Raw genomic sequence first — 12,529 nt, 5'->3', positions numbered from 1 at the left:
TACCTCCCATCTCACTTCCCTGAAATTCTTTTTTTCCCCCCCCACTGTGTCCAAATTTCTTTTTTTTTTTAACATCTTTATTGGAGTATAATTGCTTTACAATGGTGTGTTAGTTTCTGCTTTATAACAAAGTGAATCAGTTATATGTATACATATGTTCCCATATATCTTCCCTCTTGCGTCTCCCTCCCTCCCTCCCACCCTCCCTATCCCACCCCTCTAGGTGGTCACAAAGCACCAAGCTGATCTCCCTGTGCTATGAGGCTGCTTCCCACTAGCTATCTATTTTACGTTTGGTAGTGTATATATGTCCATGTCACTCTCTCGCTTTGTCACAGCTTACCATTCCCCCTCCCCATATCCTCAAGTCCATTCTCTAGTAGGTCTGTGTCTTTATTCCCATCTTACCCCTAGATTCTTCATGACCTTTTTTATTTTTTCTTAGATTCCATATATATGTGTTAGCATACGGTATTTGTTTTTCTCTTTCTGACTTACTTCACTCTGTGTGACAGGCTCTAGGTCCAACCACCTCACTACAAATAACTCAATTTCGTTTCTTTTTATGGCTGAGTAATATTCCATTGCATATATGTGCCACATCTTCTTTATCCATTCATCTGATAATGGACACATAGGTTGCTTCCATGTCCTGGCTATTGTAAATAGAGTTGCAATGAACATTTTGGTACATGACTCTTTTTGAATTGTGGTTTTCTCAGGGTATATGCCCAGTAGTGGGATTTCTGGGTCGTATGGTAGTTCTATTTTTAGTTTTTTAAGGAACCTCCATACTGTTCTCCATAGTGGCTGTATCAATTTACATTCCCACCAGCAGTGCAAGAGTGTTCCCTTTTCTCCACACCCTCTCCAGCATTTATTGTTTCTAGATTTTTTGATGATGGCCATTCTGACTGGTGTGAGATGATATCTCATTGTAGTTTTGATTTGCATTTCGCTAATGATTAATGATGTTGAGCATTCTTTCATGTAATTGTTAGCAATCTGTATATCTTCTCTGGAGAAATGTCTATTTAGGTCTTCTGCCCATTTTTGGATTGGGTTGTTTGTTTTTTTGTTATTTAGTTACATGAGCTACTTGTAAATATCAGAGAGTAATCCTTTGTCAGTTGCTTCATTTGCAAATATTTTCTCCCATTCTGATGGATGTCTTTTGGTCTTGTTTATGGTTTCCTTTGCTGTGCAAAAGCTTTTAAGTTTCATTAGGTCACATTTGTTTATTTTTGTGTCTATTTCCATTTATCTAGGAGGTGGGTCAAAAAGGATCTTGCTGTGATTTATGTCATAGAGTGTTCTGCCTATGTTTTCCTCTAAGAGTTTTATAGTGTCTGGCCTTACATTTAGGTCTTTAATCCATTTTGAGTTTATTTTTGTGTATGGTGTTAAGGAGTGTTGTAATTTCATACTTTTACATGTACCTGTCCAGTTTTCCCAACACCACTTACTGAAGAGGCTGTCTTTTCTCCACTGTATATTCTTGCCTCCTTTATCAAAGATAAGGTGACCATTTGTGCGTGGGTTTATCTCTGGGCTTTCTATCCTGTTCCGTTGATCTATATTTCTGTTTTTGTGCCAGTATCATACTGTCTTGATTACTGTAGCTTTGTAGCATAGTCTGAAGTCAGGGAGCCTGATTCCTCTAGCTCCGTTTTTCATTCTCAAGATTGCTTTGGCTATTCGGGGCCTTTTGTGTTTCCATACAACTTGCAAAATTTTTTGTTCTAGTTCTGTGAAAAATGCCACTGGTAGTTTGATAGGGATTGCATTGAATCTGTAGATTGCTTTGGGTAGTAGAGTCATTTTCACAATGTTGATTTTTCAATCCAAGAACATGGTATATCTCTCCATCTATTTGTATCATCTTTAATTTTTTTCATCAGTGTCTTATAATTTTCTGCATACAGGTCTTTTGTCTCCTTAGGTAGGTTTATTCCTAGATATTTTATTCTTTTTGTTGAATAACTATGTTGAATAAGAGTGGTGAGAGTGGGCAACCTTGGCTTGTTCCTGATCTTAGTGGAAATGGTTTCAGTTTTTCACCATTGAGGACGATGTTGGCTGTGGGTTTGTCACATATGGCCTTTACTATGTTGAGGAAAGTTCCCTCTATGCCTACTTTCTGCAGGTTTTTTTTATCATAAATGGGTGTTGAATTTTGTCAAAAGCTTTCTCTGCATCGATTGAGATGATCATATGGTTTTTCTCCTTCAATTGGTTAATATGGTGAATCACGTTGATTAATTTGCGTATAATGAAGAATCCTTGCATTCCTGGAAAAAAACCCACTTGATCATGTTGTATGATCCTTTTAATGTGCTGTTGGATTCTGTTTGCTAGTATTTTGTTGAGGATTTTTGCATCTATATTCATCAGTGATATTGGCCTGCAGTTTTCTTTCTTTGTGACATCTTTGTCTGGTTTTGGTATCAGGGTGATTGTGGCCTCAGAATGAGTTTGGGAGTGTTCCTCTCTCTGCTATATTTTGGAAGAGTTTGAGAAGGATAGGTGTTAGCTCTTCTCTAAACGTTTGATAGAATTCGCCTGTGAAGCCAACTGGTCCTGGGCTTTTGTTTGTTGGAAGATTTTTAATCACAGTTTCAATTTCAGAGCTTGTGATTGGTCTGTTCATATTTTCTGTTTCTTCTTTGTTCAGTCTTGGCAGGTTGTGCATTTCTGAGAATTTGTCCATTTCTTCCAGGTTATCCATTTTATTGGCATATAGTTGCTTGTAGTAATCTCTCATGATCCTTTGTATTTCTGCAGTGTCAGTTGTTACTTCTGCTTTTTCATTTTTAATTTTATTGATTTTTTTTTTTTTGCTGTACGTGGGCCTCTCACTGTTGTGGCCTCTCCCGTTGCGGAGCACAGGCTCCGGACACGCAGGCTCAGCAGCCATGGCTCACACACCCAGCCGCTCCGCAGCATGTGGGATCTTCCCAGACTGGGGCACGAACCTGTGTCGCCTGCATCGGCAGATGGACTCTCAACCACTGCGCCACCAGGGAAGCCCCTAATTCTATTGATTTGAGTCTTCTCCCTTTTTTTCTTGATGAGTCTGGCTAATGGTTTATCCATTTTGTTTATCTTCTCAAAGAACCAGCTTTTAGTTTTACTGATCTTTGCTATTGTTTCCTTAATTTATTTTTCATTTATTTCTGATCTGATATTTATGATTTCTTTCCTTCTGCTAACTTTGGTGGTTTTTTGTTCTTCTTTCTCTAATTGCTTTAGGTGCAAGGTTAGGTTGTTCATTTGAGATGTTTCCTGTTTCTTAAGGTAGGATTGTATTGCTGTAAACTTCCCTCTTAGAACTGCTTTTGCTGCATCCCATAGGTTTTGGGTCATCGTGTTTTCATTGTCTTTTGTTTCTAGGAATTTTTTGATTTCCTCTTTGATGTCTTCAATGATCTCTTGCTTATTAAATAGTGTATTGTTTCACCTCCATGCGTTTGTATTTTTTACAGATCTTTTCCTGTAATTGATATCTAGTCTCATAGCGTTGTGGTCAGAAAAGATACTTGATACGATTTCAATTTTCTTAAATTTACCAAGGCTTGATTTGTGACCCAAGATATTATCTATCCTGGATAATGTTCCATGAGCACTTGAGAAAAATGTGTATTCTCTTGTTTTTGAATGGAATGTCCTATAAATGTCAATTAAGTCCATCTTGTTTAATGTATCATTTAAAGCTTGTGTTTCCTTATTTATTTTCATTTTGGACGATCTGTCCATTGGTGAAAGTGGGGTGTTAAATTCCCCTACTATGACTGTGTTACTGTCGATTTCCCCTTTTATGACTGTTAGTATTTGCCTTATGTATTGAGGTGCTCCTATGTTGGGTGCATAAATATTTACAATTGTTATATCTTCTTGGATCAATCCCTTGGTCATTATGTAGTGTCCTTCTTTGTCTCTTGTAACAGTCTCTATTTTAAAGTCTATTTTGTCTGATATGAGAATTGCTACTCCAGCTTTCTTTTGATTTCCATTTGCATGGAATACCTTTCTCCATCCCCTCACTTTCAGTCTGTATGTGTTCCTAGGTCTGAAGTGGGTCTCTTGTAGACAGCATATATACGGGTCTTGTTTTTGTATCCATTCAGCCAGTCTGTGTCTTTTGGTGGGAGCATTTAATCCATTTGTATTTAAGGTAATTATCAATATGTAAATTCCTATTCTCATTTTCTTAATTGTTTTGGGTTTGTTATTGTAGGTCTTTTCCTTCTCTTGTGTTTCTTGCATAGAGAAGTTCCTTTAACATTTGTTGTAAAGCTGGTTTGGTGATGCTGAACTCTCTCAGCTTTTGCTTGTCTGTAAAGGTTTTAATTTCTCCATCAAATCTGAATGAGATCCTTTCTGGGTAGAGTAATCTTGGCTGTAGGTTCTTCTCCTTCATCACTTTAAATATGTCCTGCCACTCCCTTCTGGCTTGCAGAGTTTCTGCTGAAAGATCAGCTGTTAACCTTATGGGAATTCCCTTGTGTGTTATTTGTTGTTTTTCCCTTGCTGATTTAATATGTTTTCTTTGCATTTAATTTTTGATAGTTTGATTAATATGTGTCTTGGCGTGTTTCTCCTTGGATTTATCCTGTATGGGACTCTCTCTGCTTCCTGGAGTTGATTAACTATTTCCTTTCCCATATTAGGGAAGTTTTCAACTATAATCTCTTCAAATATTTTCTCAGTCCCTTTCTTTTTCTCTTCTTCTTCTGGGACCCCTATAATTTGAATATTGGTGCGTTTAATTTGTCCCAGAGGTCTCTGAGACTGTCCTCAGTTCTTTTCATTCTATTTCTTTATTCTGCTCTGCAGCAGTTATTTCCACTATTTTATCTTCCAGGTCACTTATCCGTTCTTCTGCCTCAGTTATTCTGCTATTCATCCCTTCTAGAGAATTTTTAATTTCATTTATTGTGTTGTTCATCATTGCTTGTTTCCTCTTTAGTTCTTCTAGGTCCTTGTTAAATGTTTCTTGCATTTTCTCTCTTCTATTTCCAAGATTTTGGATCATCTTTACTATCATTATTCTGAATTCTTTTTCAGGTAGACTGCCTATTTCCTCTTCATTTGTTAGGTCTGGTGGGTGTTTACCTTGCTCCTTCATCTGCTGTGTGTTTCTCTGTCTTCTCATTTTGCCTATCTTACTGTGTTTGGGGTCTCCTTTCTGCAGGTTGCAGGTTCGTGGTTCCCGTTGCTTTTGGTGTCTGTCCCCAGTGGCTAAAGTTGGTTCAGTGTCTTGTGTAGGCTTCCTGGTGGAGGGGACTAGTGCATGTGTTCTGGTGGATGAGGCTGGATCTTGTCTTTCTGGTGGGCAAGTCCATGTCTGGTGGTGTGTTTGGGGGTGTCTGTGGCCTTATTATGATTTTAGGCAGCATCTCTGCTAATGGATGGGGCTGTGTTCCTGTCTTGCTAGTTGTTTGGCATAGGGTGTCCAGCACTGTAGCTTGCTGGTCGTTGAGTGAAGCTGGGTCTTGGTGTTGAGATGAAGATCTCTGGGAGACTTTCGCCATTTGATATTACGTGGAGCTGGGAGGTCTCTTGTGACCAGCGTGCTGAAGTTGGCTCTCCCACCTCAGAGGCATAGCACTGACTCCTGGCTGGAGCACCAAGAGCCTTTCATCCACATGGCTCAGAATAAAAGGGAGAAAAAAATAGAAAGAAAGAAAGAGAGAGAGAGATAGAGAGAGAGAGAGAGAGAGAGGGAGGGAGGGAGGGAGGGAGGGAGGGAGGGAGGATGAAAGGGAATAAAATAAAATAAAGTCATTAAAATAAAAAATAATTATTATGAAAAAAATTTTTAAAGTAAAAAAAAAAAAAAGAACGGACAGACAGAATCCCAGGACAAATGGTGAAAGCAAAGCTATACAGGCAAAATCTCACACAGAAGCATACACATACACCCTCACAAAAAGAAAAAGGGAAGGGGAAAAAAAAAAAAAAAAAAAAATATATATATATATATATAAATATATATATATATATATATATATATATATATATATAGTTGCTCCCGAAGTCCACCTCCTCAATTTGGGATTATTTGTTGTCTATTCAGGTATTCCACAGATGCAGGGTACATCAAGTTGATTGTGGAAGTTTAATCCGCTGCTCCTGAGGCTGCTGGGAGAAATTTCCCTTTCTCTTCTTTGTTAGCACAGCTCCCGTGGTTCAGCTTTGGATTTGGCCCCGCCTCTGCGTGTAGGTCTCCTGAGGGGTCTGGTCTTCGCTCAGACAGGACGGGGTTAAAGGAGCAGCTGCTTCGGGGGCTCTGGCTCACTCAGGCTGGGGGGAGGGAGGGTATGCGGGGTGAGCCTGCGGTGGCAGAGGCCAGCGTGACGTTGCACCAGCCTAATGTGTGCGGTGCGTTCTCCCGGGGAAGTTGTCCCTGGATCCCGGGACCCTGGCAGTGGCGGGCTGCACAGGCTCCCGGAAGGGGAGGTGTGGAGAGTCCCTGAAATTCTTAATTTCGACCCTTTTAGCCATTACTTCTGGTATTTTCTCTTACTTAAACTTATCCTATGTCTTGCTGTTATATTATATGATGATTTTAACTCTCTTCTTTCCCTTCCTTTCTCTTAACACCCATCCTTCCACTATAATCATCTCAAAATCACATTCGGTGTTACCATTATTATGACTATGTAAATAATTCCACAAATGATCCAAGTAGTCGTTTTCAATGGTAATATTTCCTTTTGTTTGGCTTTCTGTTTTTCTAGGATTTTATTAATTACCTGGTAAATAAATTTGCTTACTTATTTTTAAAGCTATGGTAAGTCTTTCCACCCACTTCAACAGTTTGGTTTCATAATTTCAATTCAGATTATGGACAATGGTCCATAATTTATCAGATAATTTATCATTCTTATTTTTAAGAATGAGAATAAGAATTCTCATTCTTATTTTCTTTGAATCATCTCTGTTTCCTCTGCTCTCCACCTCTGATCTGTACCAAATTTTTTATAAGCCTGTTTCATTCTTCTTGCTATTGTTATGGGATTTACCTCTACTAGCACCTTGAAAATTCAGGAGAAAAAGTGACCAAATCCCTGAATCAGAAAAGGCATAGGGTTTCCCTGGTGGCGCAGTGGTTGAGAGTCTGCCTGCCAGTGCCGGGGACACGACTTCGTGCCCCGGTCCGGGAAGATCCCACATGCTGCGGAGTGGCTGGTCACGTGAGCCATGGCCGCTGAGCCTGCGCGTCCGGAGCCTGTGCTCCTCAACGGGAGAGGCCACAGCAGTGAGAGGCCCGCGTACCGCAAAAAAAAGAAAAGAAAAGGCATAAAACCCAGAATACAGATAATGACTGAACTTCGAGGGAAGGTGGAACACCTGTTCTAAACTAAAAGATAGAGGTTAAGGATTTATGTGGATGTATTTAAATTTCCAGATGGTGGTTAGGGAAGATCAGGAAGCTGAAGGACTGTCCATTTAAGGGCTTCTATTTCTGTTGGAAAATTAGAATGGAATTTATCTGTTCTGTGCATGTGGCAGGACTGACTCTGGATCTTGTAGGAGAGTAACAAAGAGACTGCTTAGGAACAAGTGGTCAAAGAAACCTGGATGGTAATAAATGGAAAACACCACCATCTCCTCAATGTCAGGCTCCTTATGCAAAAGAGCTTCCCAAATTATCAGAAAACCACACCAGGCCCAAGATGCTCACTTCTGCAGCTGATTTTTCCCAATATCTCAAAAAAGTAGGTTATCTACCTACTAATAAATTCCCATGTAAGCTATTAGGAAGATAAAATCATTTCCATGTTATCTATGAATTATATGGTTTAAAATTATTGCTTAATATAATAGTTAATATTATATTAATAATATAGTATTTAAAATTATCGCTTCATTTGCACCAATAACTGATTTTCCCCTAGAGATTTGTGTTCATTGAGTTCTATAAATTCTTTTTCATTGGAATATATCATATTCCAATTAAACAAGGGAAATGGTTAAGTTCCAAAGTAAATTTGTCAATTCATTTGTGAGTGTGATTCAAATTTACTTTTTTTTTTCATTTTTGCCTTCTCTTTTAACCACTGAGCTATTCTTACTTATACATGACAATAAGGATACTGATGATATTTATTATCCTTCTTTGAAAAACCCTTTGCAATTTGGAACTATAGCCACCATTTTACCAATTTTATGGTTTGCAACTCTACCCATAATTATACTTATTTCTACTGTGTAATGAACTAATTTTTCTGCCACTTCTTTTCTAAGAATACCAAGTCTACAGTAAGGAGTTTTAAAATGTACTCCATTGCATTCTCAGATAGAGAAAGCTTTTTGCTAACCCAAGATGGAAGAAGAATTCTGACAAATAAGTTGAGAAAACTCACGTGAAATCTTGCATCCCCTTAATGAAAAGAAAGGAATGAATATTTACCTCAAGAAAGCAATAGTTTCTTTTATAGCTCACTATTTAATTTAAATAATAAGACAATATATAAACTAAGAATCTGATTTTTAAAATTATTTTAATTGTAGGCCATGGCACAGAAGGAAGATATGGAAGAAAGAATCACGACCCTTGAGAAGCGTTACCTCAGTGCTCAGAGAGAATCTACCTCCATACATGACATGAATGACAAACTAGAAAATGAGTTAGCAAATAAAGAGGCCATCCTACGGCAGGTTCAGTATCTCTATCTTGGTTTTGTTCTGGTCTGTGTGTTCTCACCATTCTCACAAAACATGGAGTAAATAAAATATGGTATTCTTTGGTAATCAGTCATTCTCTAAAATTTATAACCAAGCTAACTAAACAGATGTGATTTTCACTGTGTAATCTAGAAATCTATCTTAATAATAATAAAAATAATGACTAATATTTACTTTGTATCTAGACATGAACCAGAAACTGTGCTAAACAGTTTACATGTATTACCTCACTTAAATCCAACCACCACCTGTAAGTATAATTAGTATACTGTAAAGTGTAATAATTATTATACAGTTATTATACTGAGGAGTAAAGTAAGTACAATTATTATACTGAGGAAACTAAGGTTCAGAGACATGAATCCTCTCCTAAGGTCACACATATGGTAATTGCAGAGTCAATAATGGAAACCTAGGTCTATTCGGCTCTAGAGGAGTGGGCAAACTATGGCCCATGTGCCAAAACTATGGCTCTGTTTTATAAATAAAGGTTTATTGAAACATAGACATACCCATTCATTTAATCATTGTCTATGACTGCTTTTGTGCTACAACAGTAAAATTGAATAGTTGGAACAGAGACTTTATGATACACAAAGCCTAAAATAATTACCATCTGGCCTTCACAGGAAAAGTCTTCCAACATCATCTCTAGAGCCTGGACTCTCAATCATTATGCTACATTCCCTCTCCTACTCCAGCTAATGTTATGATTTTCAGTATGTTGCTATTACGGTGTATCTGAAGTCTTAGTACTAAGTTGTATTCCATTTGTCCAGGTTAATACTCACTATTAACTTCTTTTCTTTTTGCTGCCGTCAGTAAAAGGTTTTCTTTTTTTAATGTGCTGAATTTATTAAGGATTATGGATAAGTAATATATGAAAACATGAGAACAATAATCTCTTTGCACAGTAGGTATGGTAGTAGTAGCTTATTTTAACTCTAGAAGAGTGGCTTGAAGCCCACAGCCCCTGGTGACTGGTGTTTGGTATCCTAACTGTGACAATTTAAGTGTCTCTTTTTTCGTCCCTATTTCAGATGGAAGAGAAGAATAGACAGTTACAAGAGCGTCTTGAGCTAGCTGAGCAAAAGTTGCAGCAAACTATGAGAAAAGCTGAGACCTTACCTGAAGTAGAGGCTGAACTGGCTCAGAGAATTGCAGCCCTGACAAAGGTACTGCAATAAAACAGTTGGTCAACTTAGATATACTTATAGAAATGACTAGTAATCAAAATGGAATATATGAAGATTTTCTTTAGGCTTTATGAAGATTAAGTTTATTTAATCTTTATTGGTCTGTTTAGATGAATTTTTATGTTACACATATTTATGTTGAAATGAATGACTGATACATATGATATGATGATTCCTTTGCCTATTTAAACATTAACAAAAACGAACAAAATATCACATCCTTAGAGTTAATTTTCCATGGTTATATTTGCACATATGGATATACATGAGACAAAATAATTTAGTAAGCTTAGCATAAATTGTACAGTATTAGAAATGTAGGAGATACCATAAGCAGTTGATTCCTTTCTGACTATGGTATGAAAAAATTTTGTTAGAAGTTAGACATTAGATTTGTAGAAGTCTAAAGCCATTAAATAGTCAGAAAGTGATTTTAATAGTTGTAATTTCTTCTGAACCAATTAAAATCAATAATATTCTGAAGAATGTTCAAAATTAACTGCTATGTTATGGACATTAGATTCTGCAATTATATGCATATTTTAGAACTTAGCAACCATTATAATGCTAAAATGACTATTCTTACCTTTCACAGTCAAATGGAATGGCATTGCTTGAAAGTCACATGTCACTAGAATAAAAGTACAGATTTTGTCACTAAAAGCATGTTTAACTTTTAATATCAATTCAAAAATTTACACACATTTTAGATGTTCACACAGTCATTACCATGTGCTGTTTTCCACACCACTGCAGTAAACGGGTCAGATAGATATATGAACTGCAAGTTATAAATTCTGGCATTAGGGATTATCCAAAACAATTGATGCAACAAAATAAAAGTAGACACATATAGTTACTTTTGGAAAAGTAAATAATTAAAGAGGAACAGTAAACTGTTGCCTATTAGTTAAAATAGGGTAGTTAAACAGGTAGTGAAAAGACAAACAGTTGACAAAGCAGAAAGTATTGGTATAGTTTGTTGTAGAGTATTGGACTAACTAGCTGAATGAAACTTTAGTCTGATTAGGGTGATACAATCTGGATCCTTCCATAGTCACAGACCATGCCATAAACCACTCTGGAAATTTCAGAGATGTGTGATTTCTAAAATAAATATAAACTTATTTAATTTTAGAAATATTATTGAAATTATATAAAAAGTGCAAACATAGTAGTAGTAGCATGCTATTTTTTCTTGCAAACACATTTAAAATTACTATAATATGGATTAAGATATGTATACTTAGGCTTTTCATTTGAGGAATATAAAGAACTTTTATAAAGAATTATCTTATTGAACTGAACTATTTTAGGGGGAGTTAGGCAAGTGGCTAAATAATAAAAGTAACTTTTGTAATATTTTAGTGTAAAATAATCAATAGTGTCATAAGTAAACTACAAGAAAGTCTGGAATCTCTCCCCCAAAAACACAATTTAAAATTCAGCAAAAAATTGCCCCAAATTAACCTCTGATGGATTGAGAATAAAGCATAATTTAAAATATAATACTTGACATATCAGGCTTTAAAAATTCCTAAGAATCCTTAATTTAGAATGTAAAACAAAACAACTTAGAATAGGTGTCTCATCTGTTTTTCCCTCTATTTTATTTTATTGAGGTCATATTTGATACATATATTCACTTATGCACCCAAAGTAATTTCCTCAGTTCACTCCTACCTGATAATATATTGCTAAAATTCCACTTCATCTGGAATTAAAAGAGAATAGAAAGGGAATTAAAAAGGAATAGACCCCTTTGATTTCCTCACTTTTCAGGAGTTTTACCTCTCTTAAATAGTATGAAAATGTTAGAATTCACTCTGCTTGTCCTTTTTACTGCTTTCTCTCCTGACTGGCTCTGTATCAACATTATTTCAGATATACAGTTTGTAGATTATCGCCATATTTAATTCATTATTCACACGCCTCTGGTGCTGAGATTTTATTTTCAGTGTACTCCCTCTGCTTGTAACCCTTTTATAACATTTGAAGATCAGTCTTTCATTTGCTCTCCCAAGCTTTATGGCTAAAAAGATTTTTGACCATTTTTTTATCTCTGTTCTCAAGACCTTTAGGGACTGTCTCTAAAACCGGTTTTAGTTATTCATTACTTCAATTCCAATTTGTTTTCAATGTCTTATTATTGATCTCCATAGTCTTTTCTACGTCATAATGTTTTTGACTTCTCACTAATTTATGATTTATGCTTAGTTTAGTCTCCCTCTCCTATATTTTGAATGATATTGTTAACAATCCCTCATATATTTTAATTGGCCTATAAGTATTTTTTCTACTTTTATTATCTGCCACTATTGTTTTCTTCTCTTTGGTCCTCCTCTCTTTAAATTTGATTGCTTCTCCATTTCCAGATATATTCACATTCTTCTCAAAACTATTTCTGCCTATAAAAGAAAACTATAAAGTTTTCTTCTAAAACTTTAGCTCATTTGAAAATTGCCTTGTCACATTAAAGAGTGAAACCAAGATAAGCCCTATATCCCGTCAAGGAGTCAAAATATACAAGATTGTTCTTATGTGACTATAGTATTTACACCAGTTGCTTAAATTGCAGTCTTCATAAGGTTAAGGTGAACATAAATCAAGTGGTTGCAAATTGATCCAGTGTTTGTTTA

At 36.3% G+C, this 12,529-nt stretch overlaps 1 protein-coding gene across 2 annotated transcripts in view; it reads left to right on the top strand.

Annotated features, from left to right (window-relative positions):
• PPFIA2 (PPFI scaffold protein A2) overlaps window positions 1-12,529 on the top strand; it is a 472,833-nt gene that overhangs the window by 359,526 nt on the left and 100,778 nt on the right. For both annotated transcript variants that reach the window (XM_089920005.1, XM_089920006.1), the window contains 2 exons: window positions 8,521-8,667; window positions 9,735-9,869. In XM_089920005.1, the coding sequence (XP_089776131.1) occupies window positions 8,521-8,667; window positions 9,735-9,869 (282 nt within the window). The remainder of the gene's footprint in view (window positions 1-8,520; window positions 8,668-9,734; window positions 9,870-12,529) is intronic.

This window comes from Delphinapterus leucas, chromosome 11 (genome assembly GCF_059928025.1).
Source record: "Delphinapterus leucas isolate spDelLeu-1000000601 "Yukka" chromosome 11, BTC_Dleu_Yukka2, whole genome shotgun sequence".
In the NCBI taxonomy this organism is placed as follows: Eukaryota; Metazoa; Chordata; class Mammalia; order Artiodactyla; family Monodontidae; genus Delphinapterus; species Delphinapterus leucas.
The sequence above is the reverse complement of the archived record's forward strand: the minus strand, read 5'-3'. Positions and strand labels throughout refer to the sequence as shown.